At 38.5% G+C, this 26,033-nt stretch overlaps 1 protein-coding gene across 18 annotated transcripts in view; it reads left to right on the plus strand.

The window, feature by feature from the left end:
* LOC124856821 (chemokine-like protein TAFA-1) overlaps positions 1-26,033 on the plus strand; it is a 214,912-nt gene that overhangs the window by 184,572 nt on the left and 4,307 nt on the right. For 3 of the 18 annotated variants that reach the window (XM_047347691.1, XM_047347693.1, XM_047347700.1), the window contains one exon: positions 13,116-14,470. In XM_047347691.1, the coding sequence (XP_047203647.1) occupies positions 13,116-13,489 (374 nt within the window). In that variant the 3' untranslated portion in view covers positions 13,490-14,470. Of the gene's footprint in view, positions 1-13,115; positions 14,471-17,126; positions 17,477-26,033 lie in introns of those variants that run through there. The other 15 variants (XM_047347703.1, XM_047347701.1, XM_047347706.1 and 12 more) reach the window with 14 other exon arrangements.

Raw genomic sequence — 26,033 nt, forward strand, 5'->3', positions numbered from 1 at the left:
CGCGCTGATGTCTTTCGCTGGCAAAAAGACATAAACTCTTCAACTGGATCCAAGGAAGCCATACGATCATCGATCATATGCAAAGATAAGTAAGGATGAAATACTGTCTATGTATCCGGTATTTTCATTCACGAACGGGGGTAATTAAGGTACAAGCATTGCTTGACTGTCTCTCCGAGCCCCCGCAGACGCAAACGGTGTTCGAGAGAAGCCCCTGCAAAGACGCGGTCTCCCAGCCAGGAAGGAAGACAGCAAAGACCGCAGCGGACAGGACGAGCCGCCCAGCTACAGCTCCGGACCTAACCATTTTGTTCACAGAGCGAACGCACCTTCAACCCCCGAGGTAACCGCTTGTTGACAGTGGACGTTTCTTCAAGTTTCGCCCCTTGGACAACGCTTCCTCACCACGGTTCATGAGGTTATGTGTTTTGGGCAGAGACAGATTTAGGATGAAATGATCTAAACGTTTTTCATTTTATGAAGTTTGTGTGAAACTCGGCTATCTTAGTGCTAGCAGGCTATCTGCAACACACGTGCCGGTTTGTGTTCTTTGTATGTTTTAAGGTTAAGAAAAACTTTATTTAAAGGGTGATTTTAAACAGAACATTGCTCATAACACGCCGTCCGCGCTTATGCATTTTAACCCTTTTATTAACCCTGGTATTTTAAAGGTATGTGTTGATTCTGGTGCTAAGCTATCCGCTTCTTTGTTAGCTTAACTGCTAACCGGTAAGAACATGTGCTTGCTACTAAAGAGTATTCAACAGAAAGGTTGTTGGTTTTCAAGCTAGTGAATAATAGTTACTAAACATCATTTATTAAATTTGATAACTAAGTAAACACCATTAAGCCCCATTTCTCCAGAAAGATTTGGCTCTTTTCCAAAATACTCCCTTAATAATATTTCTTCGAATATTATTTCAATAACTAAAGGCAGCTAATTAGACACCGTTGAGAAATGGTCATCCAGAAGGTTGGTTTTATTCAGCAGATCATTATTTAAAACATTATTTTATTAAAATAATATTTTATCTGATCTTGCATTGTGAAGGGTTGTCTAAATGCTTGCTGATTATTGTCCAAGTTAGTTCCAAGACTAACTTAACTTAACTTCCAGATTCTTCAAGATAATCCTTGGTTCTCAAACATAAACATTGCATGGTAATGTTACATCACTCTTTTGGTCATAATTTCCAATCATCTTTAATCAACTTGTTTATATTGTACATAGCCCATTAGTCTTCGTTATTCTTTAATTCTGCTTGGTAGTTTAGTTGGATTGTTTTAGCATAGTAAAGAGTTTAATTGAAATATGTTTGACTTTGAGTTGACTTATTTTTATTAATAAATTCTTGTATTTTAAGAAATTGTGTGAATTCATTCCATATATGTGCAGAGTTTATGCTGTTCAATAATGTCAGAGCTTGTCTCACACCTTTCTATTTTGTCCTAATACCATCGCCTTACTGGGCTGGTATTCACAGGACAAGGAGATATGCATGACAAACAGTTAAGCATGCACAAACTCACTCCTAAGGACAGTTTAGAGTCAACAGTTAAACTAGCATGCTTCATTTTTGACTATGGGAGGAAGTCAGAGTACCCTGAGAGAAACCATGTATAGCTTGGGATAACACTCAAACATTATGCAGAAAGCCCCATTCTGAAACCAAGCAGCTATTTGCTTTAAGGCAACAGTACAAACAACTGTGCAGAATTTTATGAGACAAAAGTAGTTCAACCGTCAAGTAAAAAAATGTTTACATGGTTTTAATTTTTTAACTAATAAAAATCTGAAAATTGGCATCAATTTAAGTCAATATTTTGCTGAACCATATACAATTACTACTGCAGGTCTTTTTGGGTATGTCTTTATCAACTTTACACATCCAGGGACTGAAATGATTGTCTGCCGTTTTTCACAAAATAACTCAGCTCAGTCAGATTAGATGGAGAACATATTTGAATATTGATTTTCAAGTCTTTCCACACATTCTGAAATGGTCTCAGCTCTGCACTTTGACTTGCTATTCTAACACATGCTTTGATTTAATCCATTCCATTGTAGCTCTTGCTGTGTGTTTTGAGTTGTTGTCCTCTAGGGAAGGTCAACCTCTGTCCTATAGTCTCAAGTCATTTCCAGCCTTTAATAGTTTGTCTTCTTGGATTGGCCAGTATGTAGTTCCATCCGTCCATTCTCCAATCAGGTCTGAACAACTTCCTTTCCCGGCTGTAGGGTAGCATTGCCACTGCATGATGCTGCCACCACCCTGTTTACCTGGATGATGGTGTTTTCAGGCTTCATGTGGGTCAAAAAGTGAACATTTTGTCTTAATCCAACCAGAGTACCTTCCTAGTGTCCAGCAACAGATTCTCCCACCTGAGATGTGTTTCATGACCTAGCCCTGCTTTACATTTCTGAATAACTTTATTCCTGACCTGTTGCTGTGTTCCTTGGTTTCATTATTCTGCTTCTTCAATAATGTACTCTAACAAAAGACCTCTGAAATCTTTCAGAGGAAAGCTGTATTTGCACTAAAATAAAAATACAGATGGTGTATGTTTTCTCTCACTCACTCTTTATTTATTAGATGACCTTTTGATGGCTATTGGTGCCCTAAATTTTATTAAGGGGAATTGGGATGAAGGGGGTAGAATACAAATGAAAGCCACACTTAATGTTTTCCATTATGTGCTATTTTGACTGAGATTCTCACATGACAAAGTTTGAACAAGGTCTGGGAACTGTCGTTAACTAAGGATTTTTTTTTTCAGTGTTTGGACGTGGACAGCAGTTATTCTTTTGTTTGGAAAAGCTACTGCTGAAAGTTGTTTCTTTTTGTGTCAATGGAGCCCCATGGGCTGAATCTGCACCATGTGAGGGATTATAGAATACAGGAGCCAGTGGTCTGTCCCCACAGCGGTGCACCAGCCTGGCCCAGATGGAGCTTTCTCCCCAGGTCCTTGTGTTATTAATGTTCCATCGGGATGAGGAACGACGCTGTACCCCAGCTCATCTCCCGGCTCCCCGGAGGACACCTGCTGCCACTGTATCATACCCAGGTTATATATCTATTAGACAAAACATTATATATAAATATCTGGCACATGGATGGAACAAATAATTAAAAGCTGATCTCCAGAGGTCACTTGGACATGATTGAAGGGTAGAAATATGAACACTCCTTCATCTTTAAGAAACATTTCAGAAACAGGCATTTTTTCCCTGATGATCTTTATTACTCATCATTGCCATCAAACTCTTCAACATCAAAACACACAGAAGATCAGAGTCATTGTCGAGTGTTTACTGACGTGCGGAGATGGGCCACATGGGGTTTTTATCACTTGCTGTTTGTAACTGTTTGGGCTGTTATTAATATACGGGGATGTGACGACAGCTTACACTGAGGCATCATCCTCAGTGGGGGGTCTGCTGTCAGAGCATCCTTATAGGGTGAATTGATTATCAGCGTTGACAAGGAAAAGTATGTCCCAGTTCTGTCAGGGCCAGCGGAGCTCCAAGAAAAGTACATCCCTTTCAAGAAGTAAAACGCTTACATCTCTGCCTCGCCGGACCAATAACAGCCGCTTGGATTAGGCGCTCATCACTGCACCATTGCCTTTATCCCTCTGTAGCAGACATACAAACCACAAGCCTCAGCATGGACATGCACACACTTGCATTTCCAGCTATTGTCTCAACACAGAAAAGCTGATGCCTTAATGTGCACTACCACTTTGTGTTGTCATGTAGCTGCTGTATTAGCAAAGGCTTTCAGCAAGAGACACACAGATGTCCCCTCACTGTTGATCACTGAAGGGTAATGAACCCTTCTGTTTGACTGCAGGCCCACATAGTAGTCCATGACAGGTTTTGATGCTACATTTGAGATATATCCTGAGGGTGTAAGGGGTAGGGAGGTCATTACTTAACCTTAATAATGCAACAATTCCTTTCATCTCAAATATCCTTATGGGAGGGGGGAGAAGCATATGTTTAAAATCCAAAACTGTCATTATGATATAAAAGGTGGGATTTTTACAGGAGCAGAATTCCTTTCTATCTGAACCTGTAATTGTTTTGTTACAAAAAGTTTAAGAACAGTATAAGGCTTTGACCTTAAACCTGCCTTTTCTTGATCTGACCCCTAGCTTTATGAGTAGGGTGGCTACAGTGAACCAAGAGAGGAAGCTACGTCTGAATAAGAGAAGAAGCTAGGCACTTACAGAAATGTTACTGCACATGCCTCACTAGCTATTCAAGGGATATCAAGGGAAATATTTACATAGTGTTTGCAGATTTTTGGCATTTAGACAAAATATAATCTCTGATTACTGGTTGTTTCACTTCCAGGATTCTACATAACTGCTGTCCATCAAAAAAAAAAAGAAAGAATACTATGCTTTGCAAGCATATTTATATTTCATATCACTTCACAAAGGTTTTGGAGTTTTTTTACAAATCAAAAATCAAAGCATGGCGTCCTTCTTTACTCTGATGCCCCTAATAAAAATCCAGTGTGACAAACAGCCTTCAGTAGTTCCCTAAGTAGTAAATAGAATCATTCTGTGTCTGATTTTACCTCAGTATAAATCCAGCTGTTCTTATATGCCTCAAAGGTTTTTACAGAACATCGTGAAGATCAAGCAACACAACACACAGGTCATGGAAAAGGTTTTTTATTAGGGTTAGGCTATAAAATAATATCTCAAGCTCTATAATATTTGACGAAGCACTTATCACTCCATTATCTGAAAAGGAAAATAGTCTGACAAAAGTGAAAAGCTACCAAGACATGGATGTCCACTTAAAACTGACTGGCAAGGAGAGCAGTCAAGAGCTATCTGGTAACTCTGGAGAAATTGTAGAGATCTGCAACCATATGCATAATGTGTCATGATATGACATCTTTGACTTTGTTGTGGTCTTGTGTTTTCAACTTTTTATTTAGTTTGGGTTTTTGCAGTCTGTTTATTTTCTTTTGCCCCCTGTTAGTTTTGTTCTCTCTACCGCCTCCTAGTGTGTGTTGTGTTTCTCTCCTCTCGTTTTCAGCTTCTTACTGGTTGCTTTCTTTTTACTTTGTGATATTATTATTATTACTATTATAGTTGTCTTCCTTGGATTCTTTAGTTTAGTTCCTCATTTAGTATCTCTAAATGAGAAACCTAACCTAATTATGGTTAGGTATTCTCCTTCCGGCTCTTCCTTGTAGGTTTTTAGTTATTGTTGGTTTGTACATATTCTGGTTCTGTTTCCTTTCCATTTTTGTTCTATCACTGTTGGTTTAGGTTTGTTTACTTTTGTAGTCAGGTTTCCCTTATGATTTATATTTTACTAAGTGCTTAGGTTGTTGTATCCCCTCCAGTTTCTCAGTTTCCTTCAGTTCATGTTTATTCTTGATTCTATGTTTTATTTTATCTTTGTTTATAGTTTCTTTAAGGTCTGCTCACTGTCTTGTCATTTAGTTCTTTTCCTCATGTTTAGTTTTATTAGGTTCACCTGCTCCCCCTGCCTCCTTGTCACACCTGTTCCCTGTTTCTTTGATTACCTGCCCTTTTGTTATCCCTCGGTATATTAGTTGGTTTTGTGTCATTGTATTTTGCTGGTTCCTTCGCTCACACTCGCTATCCTCGTTCATGCCATGTTCCTGCAGTGTTTTCAGCTTTGTAAGTTTTTGGACTCCGATTCTGTGTTGTACTTGCAGTAATTTTTGTTAAGTTTTTGATCTTGCAAATAAAGGAAGGATTTATTTAATATGCTGCTTCGAAGCTCTTGTCTGCACTTTGGTCCACCCCAAAACCCCAACATGACATTTTTTTCCATGTATGGTGGAAAACTGACATCACCATGAACACACCAGCCCCTCTATAAAACAAGGGAGTGGCAGCATCCTGTTGTGGGGGTGCTTTTCTTCAGCAGGGGCAGGGTAACCGGACACAGTAATGGGAGGATGGTTGGAGGTAAATACAGGTCAATCCCATAAGAAAACCTGTTTGAGGCTTTACGAGACTTGAGACCAAGATGAAGGTTCACTTTACAAGATGAAAACAACCCTAAACATACAACCACAGTACAGTGGAAATATTTTGATTAGGGGTGTCCAGCTTTAGTCCTCAAGCATTTTATCAAGTTCTGCAGGAGTGTGGAAATAACCCATTCATTTGATTTAGGAATGAATGCAGTGAAACATGCAGGACACCAACCCTTTAGACATATCTTTGGACACCACTTGTTTAGATGTAACAACATTTAGCTGGACACAGAATCTGTTCAGTATTGGGAATCTGTAGCAAGACTTGAAAATTGATATCCACAGGTGCCCTCCATCCAGTCTGGAGCTTAATCTTGTTTGCATAAAGAGTGGGCAAAAGCCACAGTCTCTAGATCGGGTGGGTTATTAGTAAAATAGTTTGAAAACCATGTCTCATTTCCCTTCCAACTCTGTCATGTACTACTTTATTGTTGTATATCACAAAAATTCCACTAAATGCACTGACATTTATGGATTTAATGTGACTAAATAAGCAAAAGGTCTCATGGTATGAATAGTTTTGCAAATTACTGTAAATCTGATATTTAATTTGAATTTCATAATCAGAATAGGGAGAAATAAATCACACAAATAACTGTTTTTCAAGTCTAGAGGTGCTGTGGTGTGGTCATTATAAATTCAGCAATTCAGAAAGGCTGGAGTGATTATGAAGCCAAACAATATTTTCTGAATAGCTAATCAAAACTTGGCACTCTCCTTTTTCAGACTTGCTAAGATTAATGTTGAATAATGACTCTCTAAATCTGACCTCAGGTTCAGGGGGACAAGTCTCAATTCTCCAGTAATTATACGCTTGCTTCATTTCCTCCATGCTCCTCTGACCTTTCCACTACTTCACTCCTTTTTGCTGAATTGTTTCACTCCTAATTTTGTCTCATTTTAATGGAAATATTTTCCCTGCTTAAATCAATCAAAATATGCTGGAGATCAGTACGTTGACTTTTTGGTTACCAGCTGAAAGAGTCAAGCTTTTTATTCACAATTTTTCTTTTTGGTGGCTTCAAAGAGGAACAAAACAACAGCTGACAGCCCATGAAAACTTTTTTTTTTCAAGTCAGCTGAGCGCCGTCTGGCCTCTACTAGTTAAAAAACTTTAAGGGTTTATTAAACCCGCAGACACGTATTCATGTTTTGACACAGACACAGATCAATTCTTCATCTCATTCGTCAAGGCTTTCAGACATTCTGCTACCTGGCAGGTACGTGTCAGCGAGTTCAATCCATCACTGAACCTCCTCGCTAGAGAACTGACAGATGCACTTGTAAAAAGGTCCATCTATTCATGTTTTTCAATCAATTTAAGTCCCCACCCCTTGCCTGTTTGTCTATCAGAGCTTAAAAAGTCCAACCTGTTTCATGGCTAACATCTTGAATAGAAGCCCTTCCACTGTTTGCTTGCTGATTATTTCAACCCTATCTGTCATCTTTGACAGTTTGCCAGAGCTGCTTTAAAGAAACATGAGGTTTTTGTTAAATAGTTTTGACGCATTAAAACACAGTGAAGTCCTTCATCTTGTAAACACATAGATCTTAAAATTATTTATCAGTCAGAGAAAAAATTCTGGACCCACAGAAGAAGAGTGAAGTTGGCCGATGTTGAAGCAAAGGTCATACATTGTGAGCTGATGGTTGGGGGAGTAGTTAAATAAAACCACTGCTGGAGGTGAATGGTCATGAGAGAGTGATGCATGAATTCCTGACCCTCAAAAAAATGACATTTCTCTAGCGGTCAAGGTGAGAGTCAGGTGTCCTGAATTTGGTGCAGCAAAAAACAAAAAGTCACAGCATTCCCATTTAGAAAAACACTTTCACTAACAGAGTATTGCAAAGCTTTTCTAGTTGGATCTTTTGTGTGTGTGTGTGTGTGTGTGTGTGTGTTCCTGTCTTGGCATCACAGTGAAAACCATTTTCCCGATTTCACCATCAAGTTGAGGACCGTTTGTACCAAAGTGAGGACATTTTGTTGGTCCTCACAACCTATTTTGCTAACAGTTAGGTTTAGGACTAAGGTATGAATTGACTTTAGGTTAAGGTTAGGGTTAGGCATGTATTGGTAATGGTTAGGTTTAGGATTATTGTCAGGGTTAGGGCATAGAAAGAGTTGAAAATGACTGAAAATCAATGGAAGTCAATGGGAGTCAACACATGGTCCTCACTACATATAGCAAAACAAGAGCGTGTGTGTGGTGTGTGGTTTGATGGTAAATTAAATATTAAAAGGCTATTTTGAACAGGATTGGAAAATAAGAGTAATAGATACAGACAAATACAAAAACATGTATAGTCAACAGAGATTTCACACTATTCACAGGATAACAGCTTAATGTAATGTTTGAAATGGGGTAGTAAGGAATATAAACTTATTGAATCCTACCCCAGTACCTCCCAATCAAAGCTGTCCTTGTGTCATTACGATGATCTGTCGGTAGCCATTAGACATTATACTTGTGTTTAAACATTCAACAGCTGTCTTTAAATTATGACAAAATAGGTTCATTATGAAGTTACAAGTTGCATTATATTATTTTTCACACACACATACAGTACATATCAAACGTTTGGACACACCTCATTCAAAGAGTTGTCTTTATTTTCATGACTGTGAATATTGTAGCTTCACACTGAAGGAATCAAAACTATGAATTAACACATGTTGAAATATATACTGAACAAAAAACTGTGAAACAACTGAGAAAATGTCTTATATTCTAGGTTCTTCAAAGTAGCCACCTTTTGCTTTGATTACTGCTCCACACACTCTTGGCATTCTGTTGATGAGCTTCAAGAGGTATTCACCTGAAATGGTTTTCACTTCACAGGTGTACCCTGTCAGGTTTAATAAGTGGGATTTCAAGCCTTATAAATTGTTTTGGGACCATCAGTTGTGTTGTGCAGGAGGTGGATACAGTACACAGCTGATAGTCCTACTGAATAGACTGTTAGCTGCTTTTTGTCTTGCCTGAATACAAATTCTAAGTAAAGAAAAACGAGTGGCCATCATTACTTTAAGAAATGAAGGTCAGTCAGTCCGAACAAGTGGGAAAACTTTGAAAGTGTCCCCAAGTACAGTCGCAAAAACCATCAAGCGCTACAAAGAAACTGGGTCACATGAGGACCGCCCCAGGAAAGGAAGACCAAGAGTCACCTCTGCTGTGGACGATAAGTTCATCCGAGTCACCAGCCTCAGAAATCGCAGGTTAACAGCAGCTCAGATTAGAGAACAGGTCAATGCCACACAGAGTTCTAGCAGCAGACACATCTCTAGAACAACTATTAAGAGGAGACTGTGTGAATCAGGCCTTCATGGTAAAATAGCTGCTAGGAAACCACTGCTGAGGACAGGCAACAAGCAGAAGAGACTTGTTTGGGCTAAAGAACACAAGGAATGGACATTAGACCAGTGGAAATCTGTGCTTTGGTCCCCCATTGCAAGTTCATATTGAAAAACCGTCCCTTGGCATGTAGTTCATCATTTTAGTGTTAAACTTTGGATTTGTTTCAGCTTATATCATCAAATTCCCATATTTTGCTTTGCTCCGGTCCCACGCCCACCACAGAATTGACACTCTTTGGCATTACAGTTTCTGGAGGCTGACATTATTTTGGCTTATGATTCTCTGCTGGTTCTCACAACACACTTCCTCGTCTTTGATGTTGCAATATAAAGATAATGAGGTGTGCAGTGTGAAGTGCTGTCTCTGATGCAGTAATGAATTTTCTAACTAAAGAGTTGTTAGGAACCTGGGTAAAACCTAATAAATAGTGTTCAGCACATGCTAAATGCTAATAAGTTACTGCAAAGTGTATTTTCTACTGTAATATCATTTACATTGTTTTCAGGAGTTGTTTTTATTTAATTCATTAAACTACTGTTTTTGACCATAGTGATTTACTATATTTTATTTTTATTTATTTTCATGTAGACTATATTTATCAAAGTAAGGGAGAAAAAGCAAAAACATTTTTACAAGCAGGAAGGCTCTTAAAGCAGAATCTTTATGCTTCTGTCATTCTATCTGATCTGACCAGCTTCCCTAGTGTTGAAGAAAGCGTCCCCACACCATAATGCTGTCACCACTGTGCTTTACTGTAGAGATATTGTTTTCCGTGTGCTCACCAAAAAAGTTTAAGTTGGTCCTAATTGAGCAGAGAATCCTCTTCCACATGTTTGCTCAGTCCCCTACTTGGCTTGTAGTAAAATGAAAATGTGACATTTGGGTTCCTTGGTCTTTATGATGCAGTTTGTTCGCTAATGTTCACTAACAAACCTTTAAGAAAATCACAAAACAGCTTTAAATATGCTGAGATTAAATTTGTCAATACTAATAGGGTCACCTCTGAAGGAAAGTGGTTACATTGTATTTTATTTAGGGATATCATACTGGATGGTAATAAAATATGTAGGTGGCGACTGTGGCTCAGGTGGCAGGAGTACATCCTGCAACTGGTGGGTTGCCGAATCCCCTCTCTGTCCATCTCAGTCATTGTGTACTTGGGCAAGACACTTCACCCACCTTGCCTGCTGATGGCGGTCAGAGGGCTCAGATGCACCGATTGCATGGTAGCCTCGCTTCTGTCAGTTTGCCCCAGGGCAGCTGTGGCTACAATGCAGCACTGTAAGTGTGTGAAGTGGTGGATGACTGATTGTAGTGTCCTCAGGATTTGATAAAGCGCTATACAAGTGCAGGCTATTTACCATTTACCATACTGAGATGAGATACTTTAAATATTGTGCCTGTGGTGTGTGTAAATTCGGAATAGAAATACTTTAGCATGGCACTAAACCTGTATGCAGAATTGAGTTCTTGTATGTGTGCACCGTTTTCTTCATGCTGCTTCTGCTCATATTCCACTAGTTGATGGTCCATAACCTTGGCAACACATGCTGAGAGTGATAACATATTTTAGTTTTAAAAAAAGGACTTTTAAAAATTGTTATAACTTCTTCCAATCACACTGCAGTTTGACCTTCACCTCCTTTTTTTGTCAGAAAGATAAAAGGAGCTGATCATTCTAAATGTTGGCGGCAAGCTCGATTAATAAATAACCGACCTGCAGAAAAAGACTGTATTTAGGAAGAAGAGTAGAATTACAAACTACTTTAGGCTTTGAACTCCTTACGTTTGCTGTCAGGAAGCTGAAGTGGAGGAGAGCGATAAACAGAAACTACTTCAAATGTGAATAATAAAAAGCTGGCTTTTAAATTTTTGCTGTGATTTATTTCTGAAAGATTCTCACTATGGGACATCTTGATTTAAAATGAATAAATAAAAACCTTAAAAAGTTTTATTAAATAGGACTTGTTGTGTTCATGTATATTTTTATCTTAAAGTCCAGAAATTAAGGACAGGAATGAAAGCAACTGCACTACAGTGACTTGCAAAAGTATTCTTGTCTGTTAAACATTTTCACATTGCAAGTACAAAATGTATTGTTTTTTTATTAGATTGTATGTGACAGATCATCACAAAGTTGCTCTTAACTGTTAAGTGGAAGGGAATTGATACATAGCTATTATAATGTTTTACAAATAACATCTGAAAACGGGGCCTAGTTTCTCTTTGTGTTGGTCACACAGAATCCCAAGCAAAATGTGTTGTAGTTTGTGGTTGTAACAAAATGTGGAAACATTCAAGGTTTAATAATACTCGTGCAACTCACTATATATACAAACATTTGGTCAACCTTCCAGTGCTGTGTACAAAGTCTTTTTTCATGCTGTAAAATGACAGAAAGCATAAAATGCCCCAAGTGAGAAACAAAGGGATTTGTTAAAAGCAGATAAATCTAACAGAATTAATTTAATACATAGATAAATGTATGTGATTCAAGTGGTTTATGCACACAGGGTTTTTCTCTTATACTGTCGAAGATACTGACCTGTTGAACATATATGTTCAACAAATATGAACATGAAAGTACACATCCAGAGACACAAAAGGAAAACAGAAAAGGAGGGGATGTTTGATGAGAAACAGATAATATATTTGTTATTGTCAGACAGCCTCAGGACGAATCTGGTAGATGTTAATGAGAGGCAATTAGTTTTGATGAAAAATTAGATCGCTCCCTTACTTACAATGAAGCTATATCAAAACAAAATAATGATTCATTTTCTTTGCTTAAAACATTATTGTGTACTGCAAAGCTGCCCAGGCAGCAAGGTTACAACTGTTCTGAGGCCAAAGAGGAGGGAGAACAATAATAAAGAAAGATGATAAGGCTCTCGTGTGGTGATGCTCATAATATAGCTCATGCATGATGAAAGCTGTCTAATGTGAACACAAGATATGTTTGCATATGTACAATGCCTTGCTAAAGGATTTAGACCTCTCAAACCTTCTTTTGTATTCTGTCATGTTGCAACTGCAAAGATCAATGAGCTTTTTAGGGATTTATGTGAAAAAGCAACAAAAAGTAGTGCATAGTCAGAAAGTTGAAGGAAAATATAATGGATTTTCACATTCCACACCTGGAGGTTCACCCAGGTGTGGTGGTCTGCTTGGATTTATGTTTACCAAATGGCACAAAGTGGTTCTAGTCTGTCAAAATAACTCAAGCTAAACTACCACACAAACAAGCAGGCTGTGTATTATTTATCCATCCATCCATCCATACATCCAAAGCACCTGAGGCATACACCCGAGCACCTTGTTCCACAGGTTTGCTGTGTTCCCTACATGGCTTGTGGCACCCTGCAGAACAGAACAGTAGTTACTTTACTGAGTTGGAATTACACATACTTTACTTTTATGTTACTTCTAAAAGCCATTGGTTGTAAGAAATTCTATTTAGGGGCATCAGAATAAATGTACATCACACTATTTCTGTTTGAAAAAGGTTGAAGATCATGGATCAGTATACTTCCATGTCACAATTATATCCTACTTTGTCTATACTTTATTTTTCTGTCTTAGAACAATAAAATACCTTAAAGTTTGCAGTTTTAGCATAACATAACGTAGATATGTTCAAAGTGCATCGATAGTTTTGCAAGGCACTGTACATGTGTAATAAACTCACTTTGATTTTTTATGGCTCTGTGCTCACCTTCTGCAGCGTCCATTGTAATTGGGAAGTGGTGGTGTGAGATGGAACCGTGTCTGGAGGGAGAAGAGTGCAAGACTCTGCCTGACAACTCTGGATGGATGTGCTCATCTGGGAACAAGATCAAGACCACAAGGGTGAGAGCTCACACATGCTGCATTGCAAACGTGTCCATGTTTGCAATTCACGTATGCAGAAGACATACAAATGCTTGCTGTGTGTGTACTGGTTTCATGTCTTTTAACCCTGACACACAAATGTGCAAAGAATACCAAGTTCCCTATAGAACATTTTCAAACAATACATGGCAACAGAGGATTTTTCAGTTTAAATCAACCGCATCCATTGGTCCTAAAATCCTTAAACTGCAAATAAACTGTATTTGAATATTCTAATTAAATGCTTGGACAAAGTTTTTCCGTCGCTTCCTGCTTCTGTAAAATGTTTTGCACTCTTTGCAGATTACTCTGACGTAGGTCTGTGCCCGCTGTATACCAAGGTTGGTTCTGTACGGGAAAGCAGCCTGTCTGAGAAACCGTAGCATTAAAAAGTACAGTGTTAAAAAAAAAAGTGCGAAACAAACAGTTGGTCTCCGCCTCGGGCCACATTCCTCTCAGATCAGGTTATGGTCTAGTTTGCTTCTCTACTGCCTTTTAGCTGTCTAAAGAGATTCCCAATGCAGCATAAAAATAACAGAGAAGGGAGTTAAATCCTCAAAGCAAGTTGTGATAAGTTGATCAGCTAATTTGAATTCATTTAACAGCCCCCCTCCCTTCCTGTCAGTGCTTAGACTCAATGACTTTGATTAAAAACAGAAACTAATGGGATTGCAGGGTGGAGTAGAGGGTGGGGGGTGTAGACAGCATCGGGGTTCCCAAAATTATTCTATAGATTTGTTTGTCATCATTTAGAGGTAAAACTTGTGCTGGGGCCTCTCACAGCCACCACTGGCTTAAACGAGTTGATCGAACAGGCCTTTTCAGCCGTTCAAGGTAAGATTGAGCACTTATATCTCTCTGAATAATGCATCTCTAATTTTCAGTTCATTCCTTTGCACAGTTTGAAGTAAATAATAAACGTCATAAAACTTATTTTGATTTGTTTTTTTCAGTCATTTAAGGATGCAAAGTTCTGCACACAAAGGGAAAACAAAGCACCAGATTAAAATGGCGTTGGCCTAAAATCTCAGAAGAGCGCCAACAAAAAGTCAGGCCTGAGGCTGCTTTTCAACCCGATACACACATGTCCTTTTCTTTCTTGACCCTCTCTTTGCAGAACACCCAGCCATACTCCCCTTTTTAGCTTCTGGAAGCAAAATGCAGAGGATGCGTCAACAGAAATTGAGCTGCATTCTTGCTTCTGTAAAGGTTAGTCTTTTTATTAAGATTTTTTGTCTTTTTTTTTTGTTTTGTTTTGCTGTCTCTCACACACATCAGCATAAGAGCTGGTAGGATTGTGGTAGGAGTGTGACCAACTCATGTTCAATGACTTCCTATTAACCTAAATACTCAGTGCGAAATAATCAAGTGTGTGTTTACATGCTGTGCATGATTGGGCAGGCGTGAGACAAATACTGATTTTACTGCCACCTACTGTAAATATTTATCATCCAGCACAGGCAGTCAATGCATAAATGAGGAGTAACTTCTAGTATTTTCTCACAGTAATGATTGCACATATGTCACTAAATGTGTAGTGTCGCGATGGGTTAACCTTTCTATATGGTCGGAGTCAGAGCCCTCTGCAGAACTCTGCTGTCTGTTATCAGCCCCTATTCCTTTCATTGTCTCTTTTGTTCCAGGCCTCGTTTTTGATATCAGCCACTGTATATGTTTTATTACAGTGCCTTGCACTGGTCTGCCAATCCCATTAGGGACTAATCGTGTCCTTCTATGTGTTCATCTATTTGTGTGCTTCTTGAAGTGTATGCAAGCCTGTCTTTCTTTGATTTCTTTGTGTGTGTACATAGGTGAGATTGCGAGGCAAGCCCCTTTCTGTTGTATGGTGTGTTATCAGAGGCCACTTATTCCCCTTTGAGGCTCTTATTAAAGCAGCTATAAACATACAGCATAGCCCACAGACTACATGAAGGGCCTATTATCCTGCAAGCTGCTTTCTTTTTTAATTAACATTCATCATTCACCTGCCTCTCTGGTCAAAATGCCCAAACAGGCATTTGGCCCAGCAAAAGTATTAATACCTCTCAAACTTTTTCACATCACAATCATAATCTTCACAAGTATGTTGTAAAGTGCCACCATCTTTTGCTGCATTAAAACTGAAAGTCTCTTGGAGTATGTCTTTACACGCTTTGCAGAACTAGGGACTGAATTTTTTGCCCATTCTTCGGTACAAAATAACTCAAACGTAGACCGAGTGAAGAGCATCTGTGAACATCAATTTTAAAGTCCTGCCGCAAATTCTTGATTTGATTTGTGTCGAGACCAGAACTGTATAATTGTGAATGGGAAAAAAAAAAGACAAGTTTTTCAAAGATTTTAACAATAAAGGTTAACCATAAGAAATCGTATCTGCTGCTTGCTACAGGCTTCATAGCGGTTTCAGCAAGCATATGGAAGAAGGTTCCTGATTGGATTAATTTTAATTTTGACATCGCCAACTTATTTATTTTACTCAATGATTTAAACAAATTCACTGATTGAAATGTAACTTAATTGTAGTTGCAATTTAGCAATCTGTATTTATTGTATTTTTAGGTTAGTTTTAGTCGACTAAATGTTATTACATTTATTCAACTAAAATATAAATTTCATTCATTCAGCATTGTATTCTTTTTTAAGGCCTCTTTTTTATTTCATTACTACTAGCTGCTATAGGTATCCTAGAATGGAATGGAATCCAATTTAAATTTTGCACTACAAGGACAGATTTATTTTTGTTAGTTGAAACAACTTTAGAATAAGCCTTAATGGCTATATTTCCGTCTTGTCCCACATTTCCACATGATAAAAATTTGATATTTAATTTTATCTCCCCCAAAATATTTCTTCCTTTTATTCGTCAATGTTCATAATTTTTTTCATACTTTTAGTCGTATTCTACATAGGTTTTGTAATTTATTTATTTTGTTGTCTGGTTTTTGTGAGGGAAAAAACGTTGCTGATAAAAGTTTAGTTGAAAACTTTATTCAACAAAATAACACTGGATCTGATTTGACAAATATTGAAATTTGTGGTCTCCATGCAAAACAGTATTTGTGGCAGAAGGAGAACATTGCACACACTCACTCTAAACACACCCATGGTGAAGCATGGAACTGATGGCACTGACAGAGGTGCTGGTCAGAGTTGAAAGGTAGATGGTTGGAGCTAAATGCCGAACAAACCTGGAAAAAAAACTTATAGAAATTGAATAAAACCCGAGACTGGCATGGAGGTTCACATTCCAGCAGAAGACAACCCTAAACATACAGGCAGAGGTACAATGCAATAGTTTCAATCAAATCTTATTCATGTGTTTAGGTGGCCCAGTCAAAGTACAGACCTAAATCCTATTGTTGATCTGTGGCAAGGCTTGAAAATGGATGTTCATAGGCGCTCGATTGAAGTTGACTGGGCTTAAACTATTATGTAAAGAGGAATGTGCAAAATGTTTTGGCAGTTTTTTTTTTGTTTTATTTGTGAAAACATACAAAAAAAAAATGAAAACATGTATGATTTTCTTAAAGTTTACAACTATGCACCACATTGTGTAGGTCTATCACAGAAATCCCTACAAAATTACTTCAAAGTTGAGGTTGTAAATGACAAAATGTAAAAAAAAGGATGTGATGATACTCTTTCAAGGCACCGTAGGTGTTCCATCCAAATCCAGAAAACATAATTCATTATTTTTAATTATTTCACCTGCAGGGTTTTAGTTTGCTCTAAAACTGTCAGTAATTCGCAATGCAACCGGTGTTTTGAGATTAATTTCTATTTATCATTAAAACTGGCATGAAAAACAGGAAGCCCATCACACTCAGTGGCTCATACCCATGTTTCTCCTTTTTATGTCTTTCAGAGAGGGAGTCCTTCATTGCCTGTTCTGTATCAGCAGACAAGGCAGGCCCTTTTGTTTGTGGAGGTCACAGTGAGAGCAATGCTGGGGAGCACCCTCCAAAAATGGCTTGCCCACCATAAATCTGCATTACTCGCTTCGCTGGCCAAATAGATCAATCTGTTTTTGCTTCAAAATAAACAATAAGGACAACAAGCAGAATCCAAATAGCTGAAATAAATAAAAAGTGTTATTCTCCCTTAATTTTAAATTGTAAAAAATATGGTTGTTTGATTACCTCACTGTCTGTACAAGATTGAAGATTAATATTTTGTCCAAATAAAGAAAAGAATGTAATGTAACCCTTTAATAGATATCTTGTAAACTTTAATTTCTCTTTTTTTTTAATTCTCACTGTCCGCTTAATCTCTACAGTAGTAGCTTTACATATAAAAAGAAACAGAAATGCCACCCTTGATAAATGCTTCTGCTAGTTGGTTTAAAGTAGGCATGGGACCATATGAGATTCACATGTAAACATGCCACAGCTTAAAAATTTTACAGTTTTTACAAAAAAAAAAAACATTAACAATAACCAAAAACATGATCTAATTGTTTTCATTAAAATAGAAATGCATGTATGATTAATACATCTATCCTTACACTGATTTACACCTACTAAATTTATTTGAAGTTTTTAAGTGCTTATTGAGCAGGATATTGTCCCATTTGTAGCCATTTTTCTCTTCATACAGTAAAGTATAAGAAGCTTATATTAGGCAGTAGTCAGGCTGTCTGCTACGGTGGAGCCTGCAGTCAGCTGTGTAAGAGACACGTTTTAAAACAGTGTTGCATTCAAGCACATAAATTGTTTCTTAACAACTCTTCCTTTTCAACTATATTCAGGTTTGTAACTCGCAATAGTTCCAGTTAGACATCTTAACCTGTACTCTGGTTCTGACCAGCAGTGTTACTCTCATTACTCTAAGCAACTGTCACAAGAATGCTTGATATTTAGGAGCTTTGCTGAGATTGTACAAGTCTCACTTTTTTTCTAAATAATCAGTCCATGTTTTACTCATCAGGGTTTAGCTGCACTACAGTAATGTTACTGTCAAAATTGTATCCTAGGCACACCATCTGTCACACCACTCAAGTTCTTTAAATCAGTCTGTACATTTTCAGTACATTTTCTAGCAAGATGTTTCATGTTTGGCCTATAAAAGCCACTTCAATAGATGGACGGAAAATAAAACCGCTCATAAATAATGATGCTCCTATAGCTAATTGGTAAAATAAGGAATTTTCTGCTCACAAACAATAGCTGCAATTTCGAAATATGTCCTCCCTGCCTCTTTTTGCTTCTACGGAGCTCACCCATCTTTTCCTGCATATACAGGTCCTTCTCAAAATATTAGCATATTGTGATAAAGTTCATTATTTTCCATAATGTCATGATGAAAATTTAACATTCATATGTTTTAGATTCATTGCACACTAACTGAAATATTTCAGGTCTTTTATTGTCTTAATACGGATGATTGTGGCATACAGCTCATGAAAACCCAAAATTCCTATCTCACAAAATTAGCATATTTCATCCGACCAATAAAAGAAAAGTGTTTTTAATACAAAAAACGTCAACCTTCAAATAATCATGTACAGTTATGCACTCAATACTTGGTCGGGAAACCTTTTACAGAAATGACTGCTTCAATGCGGCGTGGCATGGAGGCAATCAGCCTGTGGCACTGCTGAGGTCTTATGGAGGCCCAGGATGCTTCGATAGCGGCCTTTAGCTCATCCAGAGTGTTGGGTCTTGAGTCTCTCAACGTTCTCTTCACAATATCCCACATATTCTCTATGGGGTTCAGGTCAGGAGAGTTGGCAGGCCAATTGAGCACAGTGATACCATGGTCAGTAAACCATTTACCAGTGGTTTTGGCACTGTGAGCAGGTGTCAGGTTGTGCTGAAAAATGAAATCTTCATCTCCATAAAGCATTTCAGCAGATGGAAGCATGAAGTGCTCCAAAATCTCCTGATATCTAGCTGCATTGACCCTGCCCTTGATAAAACACAGTGGACCAACACCAGCAGCTGACACGGCACCCCAGACCATCACTGACTGTGGGTACTTGACACTGGACTTCTGGCATTTTGGCATTTCCTTCTCCCCAGTCTTCCTCCAGACTCTGGCACCTTTATTTCCGAATGACATGCAGAATTTGCTTTAATCTGAAAAAAATACTTTGGACCACTTCAGCAACAGTCCAGTGCTGCTTCTCTGTAGCCCAGGTCAGGCGCTTCTGCCGCTGTTTCTGGTTCAAAAGAGGCTTGACCTGGGGAATGCGGCACCTGTAGCCCATTTCCTGCACATGCCTGTGCACGGTGGCTCTGGATGTTTCTACTCCAGACTCAGTCCACTGCTTCCGCAGGTCCCCCAAGGTCTGGAATCGGCCCTTCTCCACAATCTTCCTCAGGGTCCGGTCACCTCTTCTCGTTGTGCAGCGTTTTCTGTCACACTTTTTCCTTCCCACAGACTTCCCACTGAGATGCCTTGATACAGCACTCTGGGAACAGCCTATTCGTTCAGAAATGTCTTTCTGTGTCTTACCGTCTTGCTTGAGGGTGTCAATAGTGGCCTTCTGGACAGCAGTCAGATCGGCAGTCTTACCCATGATTGGGGTTTTGAGTGATGAACCAGGCTGGGAGTTTTAAAGGCCTCAGGAATCTTTTGCAGGTGTTTAGAGTTAACTCGTTGATTCAGATGATTAGGTTCATAGATCGTTTAGAGACCCTTTTAATGATATGCTAATTTTGTGAGATAGGAATTTTGGGTTTTTATGAGCTGTATGCCAAAATCATCCGTATTAAGACAATAAAAGACCTGAAATATTTCAGTTAGTGTGCAATGAATCTAAAATATCTGAATGTTAAATTTTCATCATGACATTATGGAAAATAATGAACTTTATCACAATATGCTAATATTTTGAGAAGGACCTGTATAATCATTGTAACAGAAGAGGATACTACATCCTTCTTCTGTTTTACCAATAAGTGACCACACAACAATTCAACATATTCCCACTAAAATAAGTCTTCTGTTTTAAAGTAAACAATTCATTTTGTGATTACTGTGAGAGTTATGGTGCCATTACAGACTTTACATCATGATCCATGTACACTATCGCTCAAACGTTTTAGATAAAATTTCTCACTTCATGGGTTGCTTTATTTTCAAAACTGAATGAACACACATCAAATTATGTAGCAAAAAAGCCACCCTTTGCTTTGATTATTGCTTTGCTCTCCATAAGCTTATTGAAGTGGTCACCTGAAATGGTTTTGAAAAAAAGTCCTGAAAGAACATCCCAGAGGTTCATTCAGAGACGGCCAAAGGTTAATGTTGCAGTCATCAGAGCAAACAGCAGCTATTTTAAGGAATCTAAAATATATAATATATTTAAAGTTATTTTACAATTTTTTATTTGCTGCATACACTCACTTTATTAGGTACACCTGTCCAACTGCTCATTAACGCAAATTTCTAATCAGCCAATCACATGGCAGTAACTCAACACATTTAGGCATGTAGACATGGTCAAGAAGATCTGCTGCAGTTTAAACCGAGCATCAGAATGGGGAAGAAAGGTGATTTAAGTGACTTTGAACGTGGCATGGTTGTTGGTGCCAGACGGGCTGATCTGAGTATTTTAGAAACTGCTAATCTACTGGGATTTTCACACACTATCTCTAGGGTTTACAGAGAATGGTCCGAAAAAGAGAAAATATCCAGTGAGTAGCAGTTCTGTGGGTGCAAATGTCTTGTTGATGCCAGAGGTCAGAGGAGAATGGGCAGACTGGTTCGAGCTGATACAACGGCAACAGTAACTCAAATAACCACTTGTTACAACCAAGGCATGCAGGAGAGCATTTCTGAACACACAACACATTGAACCTTGAGGCGGATGGGCTACAACAGCAGAAGACCACACCGGGTGCCACTCCTGTCAGCTAAGAACAGGAAACTGAGGCTACAATTCGCACAGGCTCACCAAAATTGGACAATAGAAGATTGGAAAAACGTTGCCTGGTCTGATGAGTCTCGATTTCTGCTGCGACATTCGGATGGTAGGGTCAGAATTTGGCGTCAACATCATGAAAGCATGGATCCATCCTGCCTTGTATCAACGGTTCAGGCTGGTGGTGGTGGTGTAATGGTGTGGGGGATATTTTCTTGGCACAATTTGGGACCCTTAGTACCAATTGAGCATTGTGTCAACGCCACAGCCTACCTAAGTATTGTTGCTGACCATGTCCATCCCTTTATGACCACAGTGTACCCATCTTCTGATGGTTACTTCCAGCAGGATAACGCGCCATGTCATAAAGCACGAATCATCCCAGACTGGTTTCTTGAACATGACAATGAGTTTACTGTACTCAAATGGCCTCCACAGTCACCAGCTCTCAATCCAATAGAGCACCTTTGGGATGTGGTGGAATGGGAGATTCGCATCATGGATGTACAGCCAACAAATCTGCAGCATCTGCGTGATGCTATGTCAATATGGACCAAACTCTCTGAGGAATGTTTTCAGTACCTTGTTGAATCTATGCCACGAAGGATTACGGCAGTTCTGAAGGTAAAAGGGGGTCCAACCTGGTACTAGCAAGGTGTATCTAATAAAGTGGTCAGTGAGTGTAATTGCACATGTGCTCCTTCACAGTTTTGATGGCTTCACTGAGAATCTATGTACAATGTAAACAGTCAAAAACAAAAGGAAAACCTTAAAATGAGAAAGTTGTTCTAAAACTTTTGACCGGTAGTTTATAGTAGTACCATGCTGTTTTAGTGGGCATAACTCAAAAGATTTTTTGTGGTTTCAGAAGTGTGATTTAAAATTACTGATTCAATTTTAGTAGTGATTTTACCAGATTGTGATTTATTTGTTTTATATTAACAATATTTTTAGGTTCTGTCACTCTAACATATGATTATTGGTGCACTTTAATAAAAGTGATGGGTGGCACCACTTTCGTTTCCACACCATGACTGTCCCTGTTTTTCATGAAGGAAGATATTTCCAAGCAACTTTGTCTGTCTTCTAAGTAAACCAAATTAGCTTTCTTCCAGACAGCTGACAAGCAGTGCACAGCAACAGATGGGAAAGAGGAACAGCAGAGGTATTCTATATTCAATAACTAAAATACCATTGGCACTTTTTCTAGTTTCTCATTTAAATGACAATAAGCCACAGAATTTGTATATCAAAAGATCTTGCACTTTTGAAAAAAGGGACTTTGTGATGGTATACATTGGTATACCTTGATGCTGGTAACTGGTCCATGCCTAGTACAAAGCACCTAACCAAAGTAGACGGGCTCCTTTTCAACCTTTTCTTGTTTTCCAGCTAGACATGATATGCTGCTGTCAAAGGAGGCAATACATTTTTGTAAAAAGAGCAGATACCACTTATTTAAATAAACAACACTCAGCAACAGGCTCTAACCCATCTGTGAGGACATTCTAAGAGCAAAACGGGCCTACCTGCAGATTTATCACAATCTTTATTGCCAAATATGGGCACCCAACTTCGTAGGCAAAATATATGCAACCACATCAAAGGCAGTTTAAGTTATGCAGGAATGATGTGCTCCAGCACTGCTTTATCCTGCTGTTTCTGCCTGTACAGCATCAGAACTAAAAACAGGATATTATGAACTATATGGTTGTAAATTATATGTTTAACATAAAAGACATGAATTTTCTAAACAGCACGAGTCGATAAAATAAGAGATGCCATGCAGGCTGCCAACTGTGCCCCCGATCTTTATCCTTGTGACATATTTATAGAGGTTTTGAGTGAAGTAGTTCACTCTAAGTGCCACAGATTATTTTATATATTTCTTTTTCCATTGTCACTGTTACATTAAATAAATCTTGATGTATTTTGGTGTCTTGCGTCTTCTGTTTTTAAGAGGAGTAGTCCTTATTGGAGTTGTTGGAAGGGATTTCTCCACAGGCACGACTGATTCATCAAGGATAAAACACGAAAGGAGAAAAGTTGACTGCATTTGTACTAAATTGTTTCACTGAGGCAATTGTCCTTGGACCCTACCGACTGTAGTCAGAGTAAATTGGAGTTTAAAGCAGTAAACAAATTAGAATGCAGACATCTAATTTGCCAGCAACAATAAGCAGACTAGCAGGAAATCCTTGATCTATCTGATGCTACCTGCTGGACTATTCATTTCAACAGGACTAAAAAGAGCAGAGGATATAGTCTCTTACACATCCATGTGGGTTGATATTTTCCTACCGCTTCTCTTTTCCTGCTAACAAACCACACGGGGATTGGGTTTGAGACAGACCGTGATCCTCGATATGCAACCTGCTACTGCTCCTGGTCTTGCAGAGTTAATTTTGATATGGCTGGCAGACAGTGGAGATGATACAGAAGCAAATATGGGGCAGATGAGCCAAGGGGATTACAGTGCTTAGGAAACATAGAAGAAAACAGGACACTATTTCATGGGTACACTTTTATGAAAAACATTTTCATTTTGAACAGTTTTTTTAATGCAGCTATAACACTAAACTTTTCTGTTTTTTTTTTTGGAAAACCTTCTGGACAACAATCCTTCAAATAAGTGATTTATTTGCCTCAACATATGAATTAGAAGTATATAATGAAATGAAATTAGGTTGAAAGGATTTGAATGAAGTGATAACTTCTTCAGGTGTTAGTAGATCAAACAGCCCTTAGAAGGGCAGCAGTATCAGTAACATCTCCGGTTTTCCCCAACAGCAGGAAGTCTTGTCAGTGTGATTTCAGTATTATCTGTCCACCAGGTTGCATCCAACACATCCATGGTAACCAAGTACTGTAGTGACCAATTGTTGCCAGTAGTCCCACTACTTCAATACCTCTTTGGGTTTTAGCTCAGAGATACATTACAAATCAAGGACATACAAATATATGCAATACAGAAAATGCTCCACTTTGTCGCAAGCATGAAAGGAGCACAGCTAGCTTGCTATAGTGTGTGTCAAAAACAAAAATCAGCTGTTACTTATTGGCAGTTTTACATGCCTGCTGCTGTAAATCCATGCGATAACCCAAACACCAGAAAAAAGGAATGATTTAGTTGGTTTAGAAAGGTCAGATCTAAGCTGTGCCCTTTAAGCACAAATCATTCCATACATCATTATTGTACAGTGTGCATTTAACTTACAATTGCTTCATTGCATTATCCTGAAGAAGCAGACTAACCAAAAAATCTACCTTTACTTGTGTTGTTGCACAAATGATTTTTAAATCAATAAATGAGATGGGAAGGAGGCAAGAAACTGTAGAAGTTTAATAGATGCAGACATATTGCACATTGTTTTTATTGAGCTTCTTGGTGAGCATGATGCTGAAAAGCTGAACATTCAATAGCAGTCTCAAGGCTGCACAAAGCACCATTGAAATGTGTTCATGTCTACAGCTGATGATGAATTAAACGTCCCTGAACTGAAGTCATGGAGAGACGGCTCAGACTCAGCAGCATGGGCTTCAATTTAGTAAGGCCAGAGTCATTTAATCAGATTAGAAGAAAATTTGTGGCTGCATTTGCCTGTCTGAACAGAGGTCCTAACAAAGGAGATTGCAGGATCATATGGGGTGTCTGCACATTGAGAGACACAGTCAGTAATGTAACAGGGTAATTACATAAACCAGACATACACAGCATGGAAACACACCATGGTGCGTTTGTGAGAGTAACTTTTCCACAGTGTTAAACACGCCTCCACTTTCTTTACTCATACAAGCTTTTCAGCAGAAGGATACACCAGGAGATGAGGCAGAGCTTTACCAAGCTATGGAGTTTGAAAGGTCTACTGGTCAATTTGCCCCTTCGCCTAGTTGTACCCCCATCTCATTCCCACGAATTGCCATTTTGGCCCAACCTATTTCCATTTTGCACCCATGTATTTATTCATTAGGTATTTTTTTCTTAGCAGTTAACTGTGAATTGATTATGGAGATGAAAAGTCATAAATGGTTTACTTGAAATTTTATTTAGTAATATATGATTTGCTGGTTGTATTAAACATTGTATATTACAATGTATTACATTGTATTAAATCCTATTGTCAGTGATTATTGCTCTGATCCATCTTTAAATGATTTGACATATGATATTGACAGATTATGACCTTTAATCACACCAAAACAACTCTATGTGGCCTCCTGCTGGAGGATAGTAACTACTTGAGTCATCTAACAGGCATCAGGCATAAGGTTATGCCCACTTACCTAGTATCAAATCCTTCCTAAGCAATTTGTTTTCTTTGTGGCAGTGCACATTAATTTGCTGAAAGAGGACACAGTCATTGGGGATGGCATGTGAACCCTTTCTGGTGTGCGGGCCATGCAGCGCCATATGTAGTAAATTGTAGCACACTGTGTATTCTGAAACATTTCTATTAAAAGCGGCATTAACTTTGGCTACGATGGCTTGTCTGCTGGATCAGACCACAGGGCACCCATTACCCTGTCATTGATTGACCACTCTTCCTTACTGGAATAAATACTGACGCTTGCAAAATGGTAACATCCCACATGAGCTTTACTTTTGGAGTTGATTTAGCAAAGTCGCTAGCCACCACAGTTTGACCTTTGTCAAACTCTCTCAAATCCCTACACTTGCCAACCTTTCCTGCTTCTAGCACATTAACGTGCTGTCATAACAGGTAGCATGATGACAAGATAATCAGTATGATTACCTTCACAGTGGTCATAATGTTATGCCTTATTGCTATATAACCACCTATCCTCACAGTAGAGTGAGGATATGTGAATATAGAAATAGTTTTAATTTTATTTCTTGGTTTGTCACACTGGGTAAAAAGCATTCTTCTGATAAATTCAGCACCA

This window comes from Girardinichthys multiradiatus, chromosome 20, assembly GCF_021462225.1.
Source record: "Girardinichthys multiradiatus isolate DD_20200921_A chromosome 20, DD_fGirMul_XY1, whole genome shotgun sequence".
Lineage (NCBI taxonomy): Eukaryota > Metazoa > Chordata > Actinopteri > Cyprinodontiformes > Goodeidae > Girardinichthys > Girardinichthys multiradiatus.